The sequence below is a fragment of the Bombina bombina genome, chromosome 10 (genome assembly GCF_027579735.1).
Source record: "Bombina bombina isolate aBomBom1 chromosome 10, aBomBom1.pri, whole genome shotgun sequence".
Lineage (NCBI taxonomy): Eukaryota > Metazoa > Chordata > Amphibia > Anura > Bombinatoridae > Bombina > Bombina bombina.
The window spans coordinates 57,784,260-57,808,503 of NC_069508.1; the positions used below are offsets into that span (position 1 = coordinate 57,784,260).

Consider the following 24,244-nt stretch of genomic DNA (forward strand, 5'->3'; position numbering starts at 1 on the left):
TGTATTGCAATCTCAAGTTTTTCATGTCCCTTAATTCAGGTTTAATTACATGATTTAGCCACATATAACAAGATTCTGAAATCCTAAAGTAGCCCATGTGACCTGAATTATGACACCCTTTGATTTAAAGTTATATGAAACCCAAAATTTGTCTTTCATGATTCAGATAGAGCATGTTATTTTAAACAACTTTCTAATTTACTTCTATCATCAATTTTACTTCATTCTCTTGGAATCTTTTGTTGGAAAGCCGGAACATAAGCTTAGGAGCAGGCACATTTCTGGAGCAGTTGTTATCCATTTACAAGAGCACTAGAGGGCAGCACTGTTTCCTGCCCTATAGTTCTCCAGATCCCTACCTAGGTATCTCTTCAACAAAGAATATAATGGGGATTAAGCAAATTTGATAATAAAAGTAAATTGGAATCTTTCTAAAAATGCTATGCTCTGTCTGAATCACAAAATATTTTTTGGGTTTATACCCCTTTAAAGGGACAGTAAACACCAGAATTTTTGTTGTTTAAAAAGGTAGATAATCCCTTTATTACCCATTTCCCAGTTTTGCACAACCAACACAGTTATACTAATACACTTTTAACCTCTGTGATTACCTTGTATCTAAGCCTCTGCAAACTGCCCCTTTATTTCAGTTCTTTTGACAGACTTGCATTGTTAGCCAATCAGTGCTTGCTCTTAGGAGCTTCATGTGCCTGAGCTTAATGTTATCTATATGAAACACATGAACTAACGCCCTCTAGTGGTGAAAAACTGTCAAAATGCTTTCCGATTAGAGGCAGTCTTCAAGGTCTAAGAAATTAGCACATGAACCTCCTAGATTTAGCTTTCAACTAAGAATACCAAAAGAACAAAGCAAAATTGGTAATAAAAGTAAATTGGAAAGTTTTTTTTCAAATTACATGCCCTTTTAAATTACATTAAATTACATTTAAATCATGAAAGATTTTTTTTTTTACTTTACTGTCCATTTAAATCAATAATGAAAAACATGAGTGCTAATTGCGTTATAGGCAGACAGAGGATGGAAAGAAAGGCAGCCATGTTATTTTACTCTAGCCAATGACATACTCCGCTTATGCTATTTGTCATTTATTTTACAGTAACTAGCTAATTATCATAATATTTAGCACTGTGAGAACCACCTATAGAACAAATGATATTGTATAATAAATAGCAACAGATAACTGGATGCTGAGATGACTTTATTTAGTTGTGGACTACCAATTAACTCCTATTATAATTTTTTCTTCGTTCCATAGTATCTATATTTGAAAAGCAGTAATATAAGCTTAGGGGCTGGCCCATTTTTGGTTTTAGCACCTGGGTAGCGCTTGCTGATTGGTAGTTAAAAGAAAGCAAGAGAACAAAGAAAATTGGGAGTACATTAGAAAGTTGCTTAAAATTGCCGGCTCTATCTGAATCATGAAAGAAAACATTTGGGTTTCGTATCGCTTTAAAGAACGTTTGGGAATTTATATTCTATGCTCATATGTTTAACAGGCAAATTAAGAAAACATAGTGATCCTTACAATGTCGTAGTTTTGCCAGCTCCATTGTGACCTAGGAAGGCTGTAATCTGTCCCTCGTAAAACGTGATGTTTATCATGTCCACCGCTGGCTTGTAAGTATTTTCATACACTTTTACTAAGTCCTGAACACACACCCCAGGAACCATACCCGGAGGTTCAGGCTCAAAAAATGGATTTGCTTAAAAGAAAAAAAAAATGAAATGTAAATTGTATAATCGACAAATATTAAATATCACTTAGTTTAGTAATTACAGCTAATAAAAATATTCACAACATATACCTATCCTCAGGTACATGCAATTTTATTAAAGGGATTTATAACGTATTAAAGGAACAATGAAGCCAAATGTTTTCTTTCGTGATTCAGATAGAGCATGAGATTTTAAGCAACTTTCTAATTTACTCCTATTATCAAATTTTCTTCATTCTCTTGGTACCTTTATTTGAAATCCAAGAATGTAAAATTAGATGCCGGCCCATTTTTGGTGAACAACCTGGGTTGTTCTTGCTGATTGGTGGATAAATTCATCCACCAATAAAAAAGTGCTGTCCAGAGTTCTGAACAACACAAAAGTTTAGATGCCTTCTTTTTCAAATAAAGTTAGCAAGAGAATGAAGAAAAATTGATAATAGGAGTAAATTAGAAAGTTGCTTATAATTGCATGCTCTATCTGAATCACAAAAGAAAAAATTTGGGTTCAGTGTTCCTTTAATGATTCAGATAGAGAATGCAATTTTAAGTAACTTTCTAATTTACTCCTATTATCAATTTTTCTTCATTCTCTTGCTATCTTTATTTTAAAAAGCAGGAATGTAAAGCTTAAGAGCCCACCCATTTTTGGTTCAGAACCTGGGTTATGCTTGCTTATTGGTTTGCTAAATGTAGCCACCAATAAATAAGCGCTATCCAGGGTGCTGAACCTAAAATGGGCTTAAAATTTCTGCTTTTTAAATAAAGATAACAAGAGAATGAACACAAACTGATAATAAGAGTAAATTAGAAAGTTGCTGAAAATAGCATGCTCTATCTGAAAAAAATTGGGTTTAGTATCGCGTTAAAGTAATGTTTTGTTAGTTAAATCCAACAGATTTAGAAAAAATAATTTAGCTGTAAATATGTATCTGTTGCATCGTTTTAAACTTTCCATTTAAGAGGTAACAAAAAGGGAAAAAAAATGATTTATTGGCATTTTAAAATGATGGCATTACAGATCTTTATACCAAAATAAAATGTTTGTACTCTGTTTTGTTTTACCGTTGTTCAGTTCATCTTTATCATCCCTCTCCTTTTCCTGTTCATCTTTCTTTTGCTTTTCTTCTTTCTCTTTTTCCCTCTTGGGCATTTTGTGTTTGCATGTTGCAGGGTCCTTGTCTTGTAGTTTATTATCAATTATTTCCTCCTCATTTTTGTTTGTGTCCTCATTTGCCTCTTTGTGCTGTGTTACGGGATGCTTTTCTAAAGTGACATCAATAAGACAAAAACATTACTAAAACATCTGTTTGTTTTATAGCTCAGAAGTGACTTAAAGGGACACTAAACACAAATTGTAAACTACATGATTATAAACCTTCATAAATAAGAATCATTTTGCAATGAAAACTGCATCTTTATTTTGTCAAATGAGCATATTGTTTTATGTTTATTCTATTTACTGATTTCCCTGTCCCCCAGAACAAAAGAACGCCTGCTAACCAATCACAAACCAATATTCAGATATAGCACAAACTCTGTTTGTACATGTGCAGACTGGGGTAGCCTGCCCTGTTGTATTCCCTTAAGGTGGTTTAGCACTGATTCAACTTGGTTACTATTGCAAAAAAATGATTCTCCTATCATGATTGTTGATGCAAAACTGATAATACACCTTTAGAAGCATGTGACACCATAGACACTAAGGCCTAGATTTGGAGTTTGGCGGTAAAAGGGCTGTTAACGCTCCGCGGGCTTTTTTCTGGCCGCACCATAAATTTAACTCTGGTATCGAGAGTTCAAACAAATGCTGCGTTAGGCTCCAAAAAAGGAGCGTAGAGCATTTTTTCCGCAAATGCAACTCTCGATACCAGAGTTGCTTACGGACGCGGCCAGCCTCAAAAACGTGCTCGTGCACGATTCTCCCATAGGAAACAATGGTGCTGTTTGAGCTGAAAAAAAACCTAACACCTGCAAAAAAGCAGCGTTCAGCTCCTAACGCAGCCCCATTGTTTCCTATGGGGAAACACTTCCTACGTCTGCACCTAACACTCTAACATGTACCCCGAGTCTAAACACCCCTAACCTTACACTTATTAACCCCTATTCTGGCGCCCCCGCTATCGCTGACCCCTGCATATTTTTTTTAACCCCTAATCTGCCGCTCTGTAAACCGCCGCAACCTACGTTATCCCTATGTACCCCTAATCTGCTGCCCCTAACACCGCCGACCCCTATATTATATTTATTAACCCCTAATCTGCCCCCCTCAACGTCGCCGACACCTGCCTACACTTATTAACCCCTAATCTGCCGAGCGGACCGCACCGCTACTATAATAAAGTTATTAACCCCTAACCCGCCTCACTAACCCTATCATAAATAGTATTAACCCCTAATCTGCCCTCCCTAACATCGCCGACACCTACCTTCAATTATTAACCCCTAATCTGCCGAGCGGACCTCACCGCTATTCTAATAAATGTATTAACCCCTAAAGCTAAGTCTAACCCTAACACTAACACCCCCCTAACTTAAATATAATTTACATCTAACGAAATAAATTAACTCTTATTAAATAAATTATTCCTATTTAAAGCTAAATACTTACCTGTAAAATAAACCCTAATATAGCTACAATATAAATTATAATTATATTATAGCTATTTTAGGATTAATATTTATTTTACAGGCAACTTTGTAATTATTTTAACCAGGTACAATAGCTATTAAATAGTTAAGAACTATTTAATAGTTACCTAGTTAAAATAATAACAAATTTACCTGTAAAATAAATCCTAACCTAAGATATAATTAAACCTAACACTACCCTATCAATAAAATAATTAAATAAACTACCTACAATTACCTACAATTAACCTAACACTACACTATCAATAAATTAATTAAACACAATTCCTACAAATAAATACAATTAAATAAACTAGCTAAAGTACAAAAAATAAAAAAGAACTAAGTTACAAAAAATAAAAAAATATTTACAAACATAAGATAAATATTACAACAATTTTAAACTAATTACACCTACTCTAAGCCCCCTAATAAAATAACAAACACCCCCAAAATAAAAAATTCCCTACCCTATTCTAAATTAAAAAAGTTACAAGCTCTTTTACCTTACCAGCCCTGAACAGGGCCCTTTGCGGGGCATGCCCCAAGAATTTCAGCTCTTTTGCCTGTAAAAAAAAACATACAATACCCCCCCCAACATTACAACCCACCACCCACATACCCCTAATCTAACCCAAACCCCCCTTAAATAAACCTAACACTAAGCCCCTGAAGATCTTCCTACCTTGTCTTCACCATCCAGGTTCACCGATCCGTCCTGAAGAGCTCCTCCGATGTCCTGATCCAAGCCCAAGCGGGGGGCTGAAGAGGTCCATGATCCGGTCAAAGTCTTCATCCAAGCGGGGCAGAAGAGGATCTTCCATCCGATTGAAGTCATCATCCAGGCGGCATCTTCTATGGTCTTCCATCCGGAGCGAAGCGGCAGGATCCTGAAGACCTCCAGCGCGGAACATCCATCCGGACCGACGACTGAACGACGAATGACTGTTCCTTTAAGGGACGTCATCCAAGATGGCGTCCCTCGAATTCCGATTGGCTGATAGGATTCTATCAGCCAATCGGAATTAAGGTAGGAATTTTCTGATTGGCTGATGGAATCAGCCAATCAGAATCTAGTTCAATCCGATTGGCTGATCCAATCAGCCAATCAGATTGAGCTCGCATTCTATTGGCTGATCGGAACAGCCAATAGAATGCGAGCTCAATCTGATTGGCTGATTGGATCAGCCAATCGGATTGAACTAGATTCTGATTGGCTGATTCCATCAGCCAATCAGAAAATTCCTACCTTAATTCCGATTGGCTGATAGAATCCTATCAGCCAATCGGAATTCGAGGGACGCCATCTTGGATGACGTCCCTTAAAGGAACCGTCATTAGTCGGGAGACAACGGAAGAAGAGGATGGATCCGCGTCGCCTGCTTCAAGATGGACCCGCTCCGCACCGGATGGAAGAAGATCGAAGATGCCGCGTGGAGAAGATGTTTGCCGGTCCGGATGTCCTCTTCTTGCCGGATAGGAGGAAGACTTTGGAGCCTCTTCTGGACCTCTTCAGCACCGGATGATGGATCGCCAACCCCCGCTTGGGTTGGATGAAGATGTTGGAGCCAGGACGGATCGGTGAACCTGGTATGGTGAAGACAAGGTAGGAAGATCTTCAGGGGCTTAGTGTTAGGTTTATTTAAGGGGGGTTTGGGTTAGATTAGGGGTATGTGGGTGGTGGGTTGTAATGTTGGGGGGGGTATTGTATTTATTCTTTTACAGGCAAAAGAGCTTAAATTCTTGGGGCATGCCCCGCAAAGGGCCCTGTTCAGGGCTGGTAAGGTAAAAGAGCTTGTAACTTTTTTAATTTAGAATAGGGTAGGGAATTTTTTATTTTGGGGGGCTTTGTTATTTTATTAGGGGGCTTAGAATAGGTGTAATTAGTTTAAAATTGTTGTAATATTTTTCTTATGTTTGTAAATATTTTTTTATTTTTTGTAACTTAGTTCTTTTTTATTTTTTGTACTTTAGCTAGTTTATTTAATTGTATTTATTTGTAGCAATTGTGTTTAATTAATTTATTGATAGTGTAGTGTTAGGTTAATTGTAGGTAATTGTAGGTAGTTTATTTAATTATTTTATTGATAGGGTAGTGTTAGGTTTAATTATATCTTAGGTTAGGATTTATTTTACAGGTAAATTTGTTATTATTTTAACTAGGTAACTATTAAATAGTTCTTAACTATTTAATAGCTATTGTACCTAGTTAAAATAAATACCAAGTTGCCTGTAAAATAAATATTAATCCTAAAATAGCTATAATATAATTATAATTTATATTGTAGCTATATTAGGATTTATTTTACAGGTAAGTATTTAGCTTTAAATAGGAATAATTTATTTAATAAGAGTTAATTTATTTCATTAGATGTAAATTATATTTAAGTTAGGGGGGTGTTAGTGTTAGGGTTAGACTTAGCTTTAGGGGTTAATAAATTTATTAGAATAGCGGTGAGCTCCGGTCGTCAGATTAGGGGTTAATAATTGAAGTTAGGTGTCGGCGATGTTAGGGAGGGCAGATTAGGGGGTTAATACTATTTATTATAGGGTTAGTGAGGCGGGTTAGGGGTTAATAACTTTATTATAGTAGCGCTCAGGTCCGCTCGGCAGATTAGGGGTTAATAAGTGTAGGCAGGTGTCGGCGACGTTGAGGGGGGCAGATTAGGGGTTAATAAATATAATATAGGGGTCGGCGGTGTTAGGGGTAGCAGATTAGGGGTACATAGGGATAACGTAGGTGGCGGCGCTTTGCGGTCGGAAGATTAGGGGTTAATTATTTTAAGTAGCTGGCGGCGACGTTGTGGGGGGCAGATTAGGGGTTAATAAATATAATACAGGGGTCGGCGGGGTTAGGGGCAGCAGATTAGGGGTACATAAGTATAACGTAGGTGGCGGTCGGCAGATTAGGGGTTAAAAATTTTAATCGAGTGACGGCGATGTGGGGGGGGGCCTCGGTTTAGGGGTACATAGGTAGTTTATGGGTGTTAGTGTACTTTAGGTTACAGTAGTTAAGAGCTTTATGAACCGGCGTTAGCCAGAAAGCTCTTAACTCCTGCTTTTTTCCTGCGGCTGGAGTTTTGTCGTTAGAGCTCTAACGCTCACTTCAGAAACGACTCTAAATACCGGCATTAGAAAGATCCCATTGAAAAGATAGGATACGCAAATGGCGTAGGGGGATCTGCGGTATGGAAAAGTCGCGGCTGAAAAGTGAGCGTTAGACCCTTTAATCACTGACTCCAAATACCAGCGGGAGGCCAAAACCAGCGTTAGGAGCCTCTAACGCTGGTTTTGACGGCTACCGCCGAACTCCAAATCTAGGCCTTAGGGAGGGAGGGAGGGAAAGTAAACAAAAGCTCACATAAATTGCCTAAAAGTATTAACCCAAGCCTCCCTGGGAGAAAGTGAAATAAACACATTTTTAGATGTATTTTACAACAAAAGGCTGCCAAATAAATAATGAATGTATATTGCAATAATGTTTTACTTGTAATTGTATGCATTGTTGAAATGTCAAGTTTAACAGTCCTTTAAAGTGACATTAATTACCAAAAAATATTTAATTATGCCAGTGTTGTATTTAGGTTTTGTGCTCCCCTAGGCACTCAAAACCCTGCTGCCCCCCCCCCCAAAAAAAAAAAGGTTTTAGGCCTGTTTTCCCCTAAAGTTTTTTTGGGTCAGTGTGTAAAATGTGTTTTTGTTTTTGTTTTCTTAACAATTCAAAAGAAAATGGGCTAGCAAAACACTTGCATAGAGGTGGGTTGAATTGCATGCATCTCATACCATTTTCTCCCTGAGAGAAGGGAGAGAAAAGAAGGGAATGGAAGAAAAGGGAGGGAAAGGAAAGAAGGGAGGGAGGGAGAGAGAGAGAGAGAGAGAGAGAGAGAGAGAGAGAGAGAAGAGAAAAAGTGGGGAGGGAGAGGAGAAAAGGGGGACGGAAAGAAGGGAGGTAAAGAAAGGAGTGAAAGAAGGGAGCAAGGGAGGGAGTTGAGTGAAAGAAGGGAGGGAGGGAAAGAAGGGAGGGAGTTGATGGAGGGAGGGAGTTGAGGGAGAAATGGAAAGAAGGGAGAGAAGAAGGGAGAGAGGAAGGGAGGGAAAGAAGAATACACTTTGAAACAATCATTGCCCTTTGCATGCAACAACATACAGTAATTACCATCATTCAAGTAATGAAACTTTTTAAGTGTCCGTTTACTATTTACTCTGTGGGTTCATGAATGCAGGGAAAGCTATTAGTAGCTAACATACATTAGCGCTGAGAGTTTATGATTAGACATCACATGGATGCAGAGAAAGCTAGCTATTAGTAGCTAACATACATTAGCGCTGAGAGTTTATGATTAGACATCACATGACTGCAGAGAAAGCTAGCTATTAGTAGCTAACATGCATTAGTGCTGAGAGTTTATGATTAGACATCACATTGATGCAGAGAAAGCTAGCTATTAGTAGCTAACATACATTAGCGCTGAGAGTTTATGATTAGACATCACATGACTGCAGAGACAGCTAGCTATTAGTAGCTAACATACATTAGCGCTGAGAGTTTATGATTAGACATCACATGAATGCAGAGACAGCTAGCTATTAGTAGCTAACATACATTAGCGCTGAGAGTTTATGATTAGACACCACAAGCTGATCTTAGCCGTGCACAGGCGCATCCAGTCTGTTAGTTACTAAGACCTACAATAAGCACTGGACCTACAATAAGCACTGCGCTTGCAGACCCGCCACAGCTGACAAGGGGAGGCAGCATATCGGTACATGGTCTTCTCCTCCAGCCTCACCTTGTAAGCATATCCCCGGGCAAGTTTCTCACAAAGAACGCTTCCACTGCTAAAATGTCGGCGGCTCTAAATGAAGCAACGGTTTAAAGGAGCACTGCCTGTGAAGAGCGACCTTAATCAGTGCACATGCCTTGTCTTCTCTGTAAAAGCCTGCACTTTATTGCTCACTGTACTGTGTGCTGTGTGCTGGCCCCTCCCATATCTGTTGCAGTAGGCACCGGCCTTGTTGGCCTAGGCCATAATACGCCCCTGCAGTATGCCCAATACATATTAAAGGGATAAAAATGTCAAAACTGAAATATGTATGGGTGCATTTAAATTTGTAATAGAAGCATTTTTGCAATATACCTCCTTTAGCAAAAATGCTTCTAGTATAAGTTATTACAGTTTTCCTGCGGCATACGCACATATGCTGTGAGGGCCCGTGCACCAGTATTCAAACACCACACCTACTCAGAGAGTCAGCAGTGACACATGAGCTTGAATACTGATGCATGGATCGTCAAAGCATATGTGCATATGCCACTGGAAAAAAAGTAATAACTATTACTAGAAGCATTTTGCTAATGGAAGTATATTGCAAAAATGCTTCTATTTAAAAGTAAAATGCAACCATGCACATTTTCAGTTTTGACCTGCCTATCCCTTTAATATGAAAGGTGTGGGTTTTGCAGTACTACAGAAAGTGCAGATTGCAGACTGTCCGGCTGTGCACGAAGAACCTTGTACCAAGCTGTCTCACTCTATGTTGGACATTGCTATCCTTGGATATTTTGCACAGGTAACAGAGAATTCAGATTACTGTTATCTGGTTAATTTTTATTTGCAGTGAAGTACAGTTCGACATCCCTTAGATACAATATTATCCTAAAGAATGCAGTACTTATATATCACACTTAGAGGGGTACTTATCAAGCCGTCTACTTTACCTGCCTTCGCCGGTCCAATATGCCCGCCTAAGCTCGCCTACCATCGCCGCCGCGGACCTGAATACGTTCTCCTAAGTTATCAAAAAAGCTGTCAAAAAGACGCACACCAAGTACGGGGCGATGAGCAGCAGACTGTGAGAGTTATCACTTATCCGATCTCGCTGCTCTTCGGCTTTTTGACAACTTTATTGACAAGCTGTCACTAAGCCCCCACACTAAACTACACTGTTCTGCACCCTATACCGGCGCCCCTGGAGCCCCCCGCAACTAAATAAAGTTACTAACCCCTAAACCGCCGCTCCTAGACCCCGCCGCCATTATAATAAACTTATTAACCCCTAAACCGCCGCTCCTAGACCCCGCCGCAACTCTTATAAATGTATTAACCCCTAAACCGCCGCTCCTAGACCCCGCCGCAACTCTTATAAATGTATTAACCCCTAAACCGCCGCTCCTAGACCCCGCCGCAACTCTTATAAATGTATTAACCCCTAAACCGCCGCTCCTAGACCCTGCCGCAACTCTTATAAATGTATTAACCCCTAAACCGCCGCTCCCGGACACCGCCGCCACCTACATTATACCTAGTAACCCCTATCCTGCCCCCCCTATACCGCCGCAACCTATAATACATTTATCAACCCCTATCCTGCGGATCCCGGACCTCGCCGCAACTAAATAAATAGTTTAACCCCTAAACCGCCGCTCCCGGACCCCGCCGCAACCTATCTTAAACTTATTAACCCCTAATCTGCCCCCCCTACACCGTCGCCACCTCTAATAAATGTATTAACCCCTATCCTGCCCCCCCCCACCCCCACCGCCGCCACTGTAATAAAATGATTAACCCCTAAACCTAAGTCTAACGCTAACCCTAACACCCCCCTAACTTAAATATTAATTAAATAAATCTAAATAAATTTAACTCTTATTAACTAAGTTAATCCTATTTAAAACTAAATACTTACCTGTAAAATAAACCCTAATATAGCTACAATATAAATAATAATTATATTGTAGCTACCTTAGGATTTATTTTTATTTTACAGGTAACTTTGTATTTATTTTAACCAGGTACAATAGCTATTAAATAGTTATTAACTATTTAATAGCTACCTAGTTCAAATAAAGAGAAATTTACCTGTAAAATAAATCCTAACCTAAGTTACAATTACACCTAACACTACACTATACTTAAATAAATTATTCCTATTTAAAACTAAATACTTACCTGTAAATTAAACCCTAAGATAGCTACAATACAATTAATAATTACATTGTAGCTATTTTAGGATTTATATTTATTTTACAGGTAACTTTGTATTTATTTTAGCTAGTTAGAATAGTTATTAAATAGCTATTAACTATTTAATAATTACCTAGCTAAAAGAAATACAAAATTACCTGTAAAATAAATCCTAACCTAAGTTACAATTAAATCTAACACTACACTATCATTAAATTAATTTACTATATTACCTACAAATAACTACAACTAAATACAATTAAATAAACTAACTAAAGTACAAAAAATAAAAAAAGCTAAGTTACAAAAAATAAAAAAAATAAATTACAAACATTTAACAAATGTTACAACAATTTTAAGCTACTTACACCTAATCTAAGCCCCCTGATAAAATAACAAAGCCCCCCAAAATAAAAAAAATTCCCTACCCTATTCTACATTAAAAAGTAAACAGCTCTTTTGCCTTACCAGCCCTTAAAAGGGCCTTTTGCGGGGCATGCCCCAAATAAAACAGCTCTTTTGCCTGTAAAAGAAAAATACATCTCCCCCCCAACATTAAAACCCACCACCCACATACCCCTAATCTAACCCCCCTTAAATAAACCTAACACTACCCCCCTGAAGATCATCCTACCTTGAGTCGTGTTCAGCCAGCCGACCACCAATCAGCCAATCGGATTGAACTTGAATCTGATTGGCTGATTCAATCAGCCAATCAGATTTTTCTACCTTAATTCCGATTGGCTGATAGAATCCTATCAGCCAATCGGAAATTCGAGTGACGCCATCTTGGATGACGTCACTTAAAGGTACAGTCATTTGTCGTTAGTCGTCGGGAAGAAGAGGATGGATCCGCGTAGGCTCCTCTGAAGATGGCTCCGCTCCGCTCCGGATGGATGAAGATTGAAGACGCCTCCTGGATGAAGACTTCTATCGGATGGAAGATTTATTCAGCGCCGCCTGGATGATGACTTCATTGGATGGAAGATTTCTTCAGCGCCGCCTGGATGATGACTTCATCGGATGGAAGATTTCTTCAGCGCCCCTTGGATGATGACTTCTGCCGCTCCGGATCTCCTCTTCGGTTCCATCGGTGGTCGGCTGGCTGAACACGACTCAAGGTAGAATGATCTTCACAGTTCCGATCTATACCCTCAAAACTGGAAGCCCCATGGGTATTAATAAAATTAGTGATATTAAATTGTATATTGACAGGTAAACATCTAGTAGTTTGGCTCGTGCCTTTATGTGACTCTTTGCAATATAATCTGTTATACTGACAGGTCAATCCTTACTTAATTTAATTGAATTCGATATTATAAGTTATTATGATGCTTTTAGGATGAGATTACTAACTGCTGAATTAAGTAATGTTCATATGAGAATATGTGTATTCTTTATTATTGTGATAAACTATCTTATACTGCTCTTCAACAAATGTCTCACAGTGAACAATTCTTTTGAGTATATAATCGTGTGTTTTCACTCGATATTTATAGGTTTGGAGCACAGTAGACAGCTGATGCACTTGCTTATTTACACTAAGTTGCATTTGACTTTGTATATTTTAATAGCTACAATGTTGCATTTGCTGTCGTGTGCTCTACCTGTATCTTATCTAGAGTGTGTAACGGAAAATATAAAATATAAGAGATATTTTTTTCGTGATATTTTACATTGTTTCCAGGTAGTTATAGTATTTTATAGGTATATATGTTTTTAGTTTTAAGTAATATTGTTTGTGATATTATTACAGTGTTAACCGCATAAGTAAGAAAGTTAACTTGGGTGTTTATTTTAACCGGAGTAATTATAGGGTTAAACTTTCTGCACTGAATCTGCTTACTATGATTGGTTGAGGTTCAGACCCATACCTGATTAAACACCTGCTGGTAACACTGAATTTTGTGCTCTGATGAACTGCCGTTAAGGCAGGAAACGCGTCAGCCGAAGTCCTTTTTGTTTGCTGTGCCTTGTCAACATTTTTAATGCAAGTATAAATAAATATATATTATTTTAATTACCGATATCTCTCCCTGCCTTTCCTTGCATCGGAACTGTGAACTGTTTGTTTGCTTTTGATAATTCTATTGGAATCTTACGGGTTCTGGAGAGCCCTAGCAGCGCCGGAGCTTGGAGCAGTCTCACACCTTGCACTAAACAGGTGTGTTACAGAGGCGGCACGGTGAAGCCCACTACACACTGAGAATTGCTACGCAGATTTCAAGCTACTTGCAAGATTCTGAATTTGGACTGCAAATATAGGTATTTTTACCTTTATGGTGGGCTTCGGAAAAGTGTGGTGAGTCCTTTGTTCTTTTATAACTGGATGTTACACGTATTTACAAGTTTGTTTGGTGTTATCCGCAACTGTGGGGTTCCTGTTTGGAATGTTTACACCATCAAACTACTAATTATACTGTTGTTTACGGGTACTGGCTACGAACGAATTTTCCACAAAATCCTTGTTGATGTTAGAATGATCTTCAGGGGGGTAGTGTTAGGTTTATTTAAGGGGGGTTTGGGTTAGATTAGGGGTATGTGGGTGGTGGGTTTTAATGTTGGGGGGGGTTGTATTTTTCTTTTACAGGCAAAAGAGCTGTTTTATTTGGGGCATGCCCCGCAAAAGGCCCTTTTAAGGGCTGGTAAGGCAAAAGAGCTGTTTACTTTTTAATGTAGAATAGGGTAGGGATTTTTTTTATTTTGTGGGGCTTTGTTATTTTATTAGGGGGCTTAGATTAGGTGTAAGTAGCTTAAAATCGTTGTAATATTTGTTAAATGTTTGTAACTTTTTTTTTTTTGTAACTTAGCTTTTTTTATTTTTTGTACTTTAGTTAGTTTATTTAATTGTATTTAATTGTAGTTATTTGTAGGTAATATAGTAAATTAATTTAATGATAGTGTAGTGTTAGGTTTAATTGTAACTTAGGTTAGGATTTATTTTACAGGTAATTTTGTATTTCTTTTAGCTAGGTAGTTATTAAATAGTTAATAACTATTTAATAACTATTCTAACTAGCTAAAATAAATACAAAGTTACCTGTAAAATAAATATAAATCCTAAGATAGCTACAATATAATTATTAATTACATTGTAGCTATCTTAGGGTTTATTTTACAGGTAAGTATTTAGTTTTAAATAGGAATAATTTATTTAAGTATAGTGTAGTGTTAGGTGTAATTGTAACTTAAGTTAGGATTTATTTTACAGGTATATTTCTCTTTATTTTAACTCGGTAGCTATTAAATAGTTAATAACTATTTACTAGCTATTGTACCTAGTTAAAATAAATTGAAAGTTGCCTGTAAAATAAAAATAAATCCTAAGATAGCTACAATATAATTATTATTTATATTGTAGCTATATTAGGGTTTATTTTAAAGGTAAGTATTTAGTTTTAAATAGGATTCATTTAGTTAATAAGAGTTAAATTTATTTTTATTTATTTAATTAATATTTAAGTTAGGGGGGTGTTAGGGTTAGCGTTAGACTTAGGTTTAGGGGTTAATCATTTTATTACAGTGGCGGCGGTGGGGGTGGGGGGGGGCAGGATAGGGGTTAATACATTTATTAGAGGTGGCGACGGTGTAGGGGGGGCAGATTAGGAGTTAATAAGTTTAATATAGGTTGCGGTGGGGTCCGGGAGCGGCGGTTTAGGGGTTAAACTATTTATTTAGGTGCGGCGAGGTACGGGATCGGCAGGATAGGGGTTAATAACTTAATTATAGGTGGTGGTGGTATAGGGGGGGCAGGATAGGGGTTACTAGGTATAATGTAGGTGGCGGCGGTGTCCAGGAGCGGCGGTTTAGGGGTTAATACATTTATAAGAGTTGCGGCGGGGTCTAGGAGCGGCGGCTTAGGGGTTACTAACTTTATTTAGTTGCGGGGGGCGCCGGTATAGGGGGTTAACATGTTTAATATAGTTGCGGCGGGGTCCGGGAGCGGCGGTTTAGGGGTTAACATATTTAGTATAGCTTGCGGTGGGCTCCGGGAGCGGCAGTTTAGGTGGGAGTAACTTTATTTAGTTGCGTTGGTGTAGGGGGGGACAGATTAGGGGTGTTTAGACTCGGGGTACATGTTAGGGTGTTAGGTGCAGACAGCTCCCATAGGAATCAATGGGATGTCAGGCAGCAGCGAACATGAACTTTCACTATGGTCAGACTCCCATTGATTCCTATGGGATCCGCCGCCTCCAGGGCGGGGGATTGAAAACCAGGTACGCTGGGCCGGAAAAGTGCCGAGCGTACCTGCTAGTCATTTGATAACTAGCAAAAGTAGTCAGATTGTGCCGCACTTGTGTGCGGAACATCTGGAGTGACGTTAGAATCGATCTGTGTCGGACTGAGTCCGGCAGATCGAAGATTACGTCACAAAATTCTACTTTTGCCGGTGTCTAGGGCTTGATAACTAAGGCGAATCAGCCTCGCCTCAAATACGCTGCGGAATTCCAGCGTATTTGAGGTAGACACGTTGATAACTACCCCTCTTAGTGATGTCGCGAACCTAAAATTTTGCGTTCGCGAAGGGCGGACGCAAACTTCCACAACTGTTCGCAAACGGGCGAACCGGGCGAACCGCCATAGACTTCAATAGGCAGGCGAATTTTAAAACCCACAGGGACTCTTTCTGGCCACAATAGTGATGGAAAAGTTGTTTGAAGGGGACTAACACCTGGACTGTGGCATGCCGGAGGGGGATCCATGGCAAACTCCCATGGAAAATTACATAGTTGATGCCGAGTCTGGTTTTAAGCCATAAAGGGCATAAATCACCTAACATTCCTAAATTGTTTGGAACAACGTGCTTTAAAACATCAGGTATGATGTTGTATCGATCAGGTAGTGTAAGGGTTACGCCCGCTTCACAGTGACAGACCAAACTCCCCGTTTAAAGGGACAGTCTACACCAGAATTTTTATTGTTTTAAAAGATAGATAATCCCTTTATTACCCATTTCCCAGTTTTGCATAACTAACACATTTATAATAATATACTTTTAACCTCTGTGATTATCTTGTATCTAAGCCTCTGCAAACTGACCCTTTTTTCAGTTCTTTTGACAGACTTGCAGTCTAGCCAATCAGTGCCTGCTCCCAGATAACTTCTCGTGCACGAGCACAGTTTTATCTATATGAAATACGTGAACTAACACCCTCTAGTGGTGAAAAACTGTTAAAATGCAATCTGAAAGAGGTGGGCTTCAAGGTCTAAGAAATTAGTATATGAACCTCCTAGGTTAAGCTTTCAACTAAGAATACCAAGAGAACAAAGCAAAATTGGTGATAAAAGTAAATTGGAAAATTGTTTAAAATTACATGCTCTATCTGAATCTTGAAAGTTTATTTTGGCCTAGACTGTCCCTTTAACGCACCGCAAACAACCGCAAACAGTCCATTTGCACAACCGCAAACTCCCCATTTTTTTAAATCTACACTACTGTTACACCAGATATGAGTTGCACTGGGGTGACACTGTGCCCTGACAGGCAGGCACTGAAACGCACACGTGTGAAGGAAACTGACTGCTATTATTTAACACAGTCAAAAAAGTGTTGTTTTTTTTAAATCTACACTACTGTTACACCAGATATGAGTTGCACTGGGGTGACACTGTGCCCTGGCAGGCAGGCACTGAAACGCACACGTGTGAAGGAAACTGACTGCTATTATTTAACACAGTTCAAAAAGTGTTGTTTTTTTAAAATCTACACTATTGTTCCACCAGATATGAGTGGTGGCACTGGGCAAGTGGGCACAGTATACAACACTGTGAGCCTGACACACACGCTGGCAGGCAGGCAACTGCAATTATATTACACAGGAAAAAAAAAAAGCAGCCCTAAAAAGGGCTTTTTGGGGTGCTGTCCTTACAGCAGAGATCAGATGAGTCCTTCAGGACTGTAGTGGACACTGGATACACTAGCCTAGCTATAGATTTCCCTACTAAATCAGTAGCAGCTACACTGTCCCTCCTCTCACTAACAATGCAGCTTCCGAATGAATCTAAAATGGATGCTGTCCAGGAGGTAGGAGGGTCTGGGAGGGAGGGTCTGCTGCTGATTGGCTGTAATGTGTCTGCTGACTGTGAGGTACAGGGTCAAAGTATTACTCAATGATGACGAATAGGGGGCGGATCGAACATCGCATATGTTCGCCCGCCGCGGCGAACGCGAACATGCTATGTTCGCCGGGAACTATTCGCCGGCGAACAATTCGCGACATCACTAATCACACTTTCTATAATTCTATTTATTCATTTTATCAGTCTTAACAGTAGACACATTTAAAAAAAAAACTTGAATCTATCATTTATCTATCTCAAATCAGTTACTTGTAGCACATTTAGTTTTGAAGAATACACATCTAGCTCTCCACCTCTGCAACACACCCACTCACATGATCAGCTCAGGTACATAATAGTTAAAGGTGGGAAATAGCTCCGTTCTCTACAACTGAATCATCTATGTTCTCTCTTGAAAAGATCAATATACATTTTTTTTGGAACTTGTACAAACTAAAAGGGGCAGTAAACACGTTAAGATTTTAACTCTACAAAATTGTTGAGTTTTGTAATTCTAAGAGCTGAAAATGTAATCTGCTGACTTTTGGAGGCTAACCCTGCTACACACATGTCTCTAATTTTTACATATTACAGACTGCAAAACAACGCACTCTATACAAAGATTATGACCATGGCCATCCAGCAAACAAGCTGTTAATGTGATTTTACTCCTTTACCCATTATGACGTACAGGGAGTGCAGAATTATTAGGCAAATGAGTATTTTGACCACATCATCCTCTTTATGCATGTTGTCTTACTCCAAGCTGTATAGGCTCGAAAGCCTACTACCAATTAAGCATATTAGGTGATGTGCATCTCTGTAATGAGAAGGGGTGTGGTCTAATGACATCAACACCCTATATCAGGTGTGCATAATTATTAGGCAACTTCCTTTCCTTTGGCAAAATGGGTCAAAAGAAGGACTTGACAGGCTCAGAAAAGTCAAAAATAGTGAGATATCTTGCAGAGGGATGCAGCACTCTTAAAATTGCAAAGCTTCTGAAGCGTGATCATCGAACAATCAAGCGTTTCATTCAAAATAGTCAACAGGGTCGCAAGAAGCGTGTGGAAAAACCAAGGCGCAAAATAACTGCCCATGAACTGAGAAAAGTCAAGCGTGCAGCTGCCAAGATGCCACTTGCCACCAGTTTGGCCATATTTCAGAGCTGCAACATCACTGGAGTGCCCAAAAGCACAAGGTGTGCAATACTCAGAGACATGGCCAAGATAAGAAAGGCTGAAAGACGACCACCACTGAACAAGACACACAAGCTGAAACGTCAAGACTGGGCCAAGAAATATCTCAAGACTGATTTTTCTAAGGTTTTATGGTCTGATGAAATGAGAGTGAGTCTTGATGGGCCAGATGGATGGGCCCGTGGCTGGATTGGTAAAGGGCAGAGAGCTCCAGTCCGACTCAGATGCCAGTAAGGTGGAGGTGGAGTACTGGTTTGGGCTGGTATCATCAAAGATGAGCTTGTGGGGCCTTTTCGGGTTGAGGATGGAGTCAAGCTCAACTCCCAGTCCTACTGCCAGTTTCTGGAAGACACCTTCTTCAAGCAGTGGTACAGGAAGAAGTCTGCATCCTTCAAGAAAAACATGATTTTCATGCAGGACAATGCTCCATCACACGCGTCCAAGTACTCCACAGCGTGGCTGGCAAGAAAGGGTATAAAAGAAGAAAATCTAATGACATGGCCTCCTTGTTCACCTGATCTGAACCCCATTGAGAACCTGTGGTCCATCATCAAATGTGAGATTTACAAGGAGGGAAAACAGTACACCTCTCTGAACAGTGTCTGGGAGGCTGTGGTTGCTGCTGCACGCAATGTTGATGGTGAACAGATCAAAACACTGACAGAATCCATGGATGGCAGGCTTTTGAGTGTCCTTGCAAAGAAAGGTGACTATATTGGTCACTGATTTGTTTTTGTTTTGTTTTTGAATGTCAGAAATGTATATTTGTGAATGTTGAGATGTTATATTGGTTTCACTGGTAAAAATAAATAATTGAAATGGGTATATATTTGTTTTTTGTTAAGTTGCCTAATAATTATGCACAGTAATAGTCACCTGCACACACAGATATCCCCCTAAAATAGCTATAACTAAAAACAAACTAAAAACTACTTCCAAAACTATTCAGCTTTGATATTAATGAGTTTTTTGGGTTCATTGAGAACATGGTTGTTGTTCAATAATAAAATTAATCCTCAAAAATACAACTTGTCTAATAATTCTGCACTCCCTGTATATATATATACGTTGTGCTGTACTTTGCTTATTGTACCGCACAATGTATATATACGTCGGAGCTGCAGGAAGCTCCAGCAGTCTCAGCTGTTAAAGGGTCATGAAATCCAAAATGTTTTTTCATGATTTATGTAGAACATACAATTTTAAACAACTTTCCAGTTTACTTTTATTATCAAATGTGTTTCATTCTTTTGGTATCATTTGTTGAAGGAGAAGCAATGCACTTCTGGTTTTTAACTGAACGCATTGGTGAGCCAATGAAAATCAGTATATAAATGCAGCCACCAATCAGCAGCTAGAACCTAGGTTCTTTGCTCCTGCTGAGCTTACCTAGATAAACTTTCAGCAAAGGATAACAAGAGAAGGAAGCAAATTAAATAATAGAAGTAAATTGGAAAGTTGTTTAAAATTGTATTCTCTATCTAAATCATGAATGTCTAATTATGACTTTACTGTCCTTTTAAGTTACAGCCGAGAGCTGGAGTTCCTGAGCTCATGGCATCTGCCTGTATATGGAACCGGAGCATGATCGGTGCTCTGGTTCTACATGTAGGCAGATGCCACATCGTTACAGACGGTGAGTGACACTGTGTGATGTAATGGTCATCTGCTGGTGCTGGCGCAAGGTGTGGGAGGGAATCCGGGAGGCGGGTGAGATTTCCAGCAGCGGAGACAAATAATAAAAGGAGAGGGAGGGATGGGGTGCAACACTACAGAAAAAAGGGGGTGGGGGTCCCTAACTAACGATTGCCAGAGGGGGGACCACTACACTCCAGAATTTTTTTTTAAATTATATATAAAAAAAGCATTTTATAGGTACTGGCATACAGCTGCCAGTACCTAAGATGGTGGACACTAGATAGAGGGGGAGGATTGGAGAGCTGTTTTGGAGGGATCAAGGAGGTTGGAGGGTAAGGGGGGATCCTACACTGCAGAAAATAGGGAAAAAAATATAAAAATCCCTTAAATCTTCATATATCGCAGACTGTCTGCCAGTACCTAAGATGGTGGTGACCAGTGAGGGGTGAGGGAGGGAAGAGAGCTGTTTGGGAGGGATTAGGGGTGGGAAGTGTCAGGTGGGAGGCTAATCTCTACACTAAAGCTAAAATCAACCTGATTTAACCCCTCCATTGTCAGGAATAATAGAAGTGTGTTGGACAACTGCAATTAGCAGCCTTCTAATTACCAAAAACCAATGGCAAAACCATGCATGTCTGCTATTTCTAAACAAAGGGGATCCCAGAGAAACTTTTACAACCATTTGTGTCATTATTGCATGAGCCGTATGTAAATAATTTCAGTGAGAAACCCAAAGTTGTGAAAAAGTTAAGATTCTTTTATATGATCACTTTTGGCGGTAAAATGGTGGCATGAAATATACCAAAAAGGGCCTAGATCAATTATTTGGATTATCTACTTAAAATAATATATAGTTTGACAGGTAAATAAAAAAACAAGGCTCTATTTCTGTTTAAATGTTGGGCACGTTCTTTTCTGAAAGTCCCAGTAGTGAAGGGTTTAAAAACTATTTAGACTAGCAAGGCTTTAACCAATACCATATACCAGAGATATCAAAACCTTGGCACTCCAGATGTTTCTGAACTACATTTCCCTTGATGCTCTATTGGACTTCAGAGTATAAGCATCATGGGAAATGTAGTTCTGAAACATCTGGAGTGCCAAGGTTTCGCCATCCCTGCCATATACTCTGCTAATACGTGGCGTATTTAGAAATAAAAAGACACTGTATTCTCTTACCCACTGCATCTCCATGGTGGTCTTCCATATGTTCATGTATTGATACCTCAGTTTCTATTGAATCAGCTATAATGCAAAAAAATATATTACATTAGTTCAACAGAAACCTATAATGACAGATATTCCATTTCTTAATTTTCATAAATACCAATCAACATTACAACTCTCATACATTTTGCTTTTTGAATGATTTAGTATTTGAATAGTTTTGAGTGGGATGTGTGTGTATTATATTATATTATTAAAGGGACTCTCAAGTCAAAATTAAACGTTAATGATTCAGATAGAGCAGGCAATGTTAAACAACTTTCCACTTTACTTCCGTTAACAAAATGTGCACAGTCTTTTTATATTTACACTTTTTGAGTCAACAGCTCCTTCTGAGCATCTGCAAAAAACATAATTTATGTAAGAACTTACCTGATAAATTCATTTCTTTCATATTAGCAAGAGTCCATGAGCTAGTGACGTATGGGATATACATTCCTACCAGGAGGGGCAAAGTTTCCCAAACCTTAAAATGCCTATAAATACACCCCTCACCACACCCACAATTCAGTTTAACGAATAGCCAAGAAGTGGGGTGATAAGAAAAAAGTGCGAAAGCAAATAAAATAAGGAATTGGAATAATTGTGCTTTATACAAAAAAAAAAAATCATAACCACCACAAAAAAGGGCGGGCCTCATGGACTCTTGCTAATATGAAAGAAATGAATTTATCAGGTAAGTTCTTACATAAATTATGTTTTCTTTCATGTAATTAGCAAGAGTCCATGAGCTAGTGACGTATGGGATAATGACTACCCAAGATGTGGATCTTTCCACACAAGAGTCACTAGAGAGGGAGGGATAAAATAAAGACAGCCAATTCCTGCTGAAAACAATCCACACCCAAAATAAAGTTTAATGAAAAACATAAGCAGAAGATTCAAACTGAAACCACTGCCAGAAGTACTTTTCTACCAAAAAACTGCTTCAGAAGAAGAAAACACATCAAAATGGTAGAATTTAGAAAAAGTATGCAAAGAGGACCAAGTTGCTGCTTTGCAAATCTGATCAATCGAAGCTTCATTCCTAAACGCCCAGGAAGTAGAAACTGAACTAGTAGAATGAACTGTAACCCTTAGAGGCGGAGTTTTACCCGACTCGACATAAGCATGATGAAATAAAGATTTCAACCAAGATGCCAAAGAAATGGCAGAAGCTTTCTGGCCTTTTCTAGAACCGGAAAAGATAACAAATAAACTAGAAGTCTTACGGAAAGACTTAGTAGCTTCAACATAATATTTCAAAGCTCTAACAACATCCAAAGAATGCAACGATTTCTCCCTAGAATTCTTAGGATTAGGACATAATGAAGGAACCACAAATTCTCTACTAATGTTGTTGGAATTCACAACTTTAGGTAAAAAATCAAAAGAAGTTCGCAACACCGCCTTATCCTGATGAAAAATCAGAAAAGGAGACTCACAAGAAAGAGCAGATAATTCAGAAACTCTTCTGGCAGAAGAGATTGCCAAAAGGAACAAAACTTTCCAAGAAAGTAATTTAATGTCCAATGAATGCATAGGTTCAAACGGAGGAACTTGAAGAGCCCCCAGAACCAAATTCAAACTCCAAAGAGGAGAAATTGACTTAATGACAGGTTTTATACGAACCAAAGCTTGTACAAAACAATGAATATCAGGAAGAATAGCAATCTTTCTATGAAAAAGAACAGAAAGAGCAGAGATTTGACCTTTCAAGGAACTTGCGGACAAACCCTTATCTAAACCATCCTGAAGAAACTGTAAAATTCTCGGTATTCTAAAAGAATGCCAAAAAATGATGAGAAAGACACCAAGAAATATAAGTCTTCCAGACTCTATAATATATCTCTCTAGATACAGATTTACGCGCCTGTAACATAGTATTAATCACAGAGTCAGAGAAACCTCTTTGACCCAGAATCAAGCGTTCAATCTCCATACCTTTAAATTTAAGGATTTCAGATCCTGATGGAAAAAAGGACCTTGCGACAGAAGGTCTGGTTTTAACGGAAGAGTCCACGGTTGGCAAGAGGCCATCCGGACCAGATCCGCATACCAAAACCTGTGAGGCCATGCCGGAGCTACCAGCAGAACAAACGAGCATTCCTTCAGAATCTTGGAGATTACTCTTGGAAGAAAAACTAGAGGCGGAAAGATATAGGCAGGATGATACTTCCAAGGAAAAAAATGCATCCACTGCCTCCGCCCGAGGATCCCGGGATCCGGACAGATACCAGGGAAGTTTCTTGTTTAGATGAGAAGCCATCAGATCTATTTCTGGGAGTTCCCACATTTGAACAATCTGAGGAAATACCTCTGGGTGAAGAGACCATTCGCCCAAGTGCAACGTTTGGCGACTGAGATAATCCGCTTTCCAATTGTCCATAACTGGGATATGAACCACAGAGATTAGACAGGAGCTGGATTCCACCCAAACCAAAATTTGAGATACTTCTTTCATAGCCAGAGGACTGTGAGTCCCTCCTTGATGATTGATGTATGCCACAGTTGTGACATTGTCTATCTGAAAACAAATGAACAACTCTCTCTTCAGAAGAGGCCAAGACTGAAGAGCTCTGAAAATTGCACGGAGTTCCAAAATATTGATCGGAAATCTCACCTCCTGAGATTCTCAAACCCCTTTTGCCGTCAGATACCCCCACACAGCTCCCCAACCTGTAAGACTTGCATCTGTTGAGATTATAGTCCAGGTCGGAAGAACAAAGAAGCCCCCTGAACTAAACGATGGTGATCTGTCCACCATGTCAGAGAGTGTCGTAAAATCGGTTTAAAGATATTAATTGA

At 39.1% G+C, this 24,244-nt stretch overlaps 1 protein-coding gene across 1 annotated transcript in view; it reads right to left on the reverse strand.

Annotated features, from left to right (window-relative positions):
- Positions 1-24,244, reverse strand: part of ABCA4 (ATP binding cassette subfamily A member 4) — a 382,609-nt gene that overhangs the window by 140,262 nt on the left and 218,103 nt on the right. The window contains exons 18-20 of the mRNA XM_053693132.1: positions 21,410-21,475; positions 2,788-3,003; positions 1,548-1,725 (exon numbers count right to left, since the gene is read on the reverse strand). Of these exons, the coding sequence (XP_053549107.1) occupies positions 1,548-1,725; positions 2,788-3,003; positions 21,410-21,475 (460 nt within the window). The remainder of the gene's footprint in view (positions 1-1,547; positions 1,726-2,787; positions 3,004-21,409; positions 21,476-24,244) is intronic.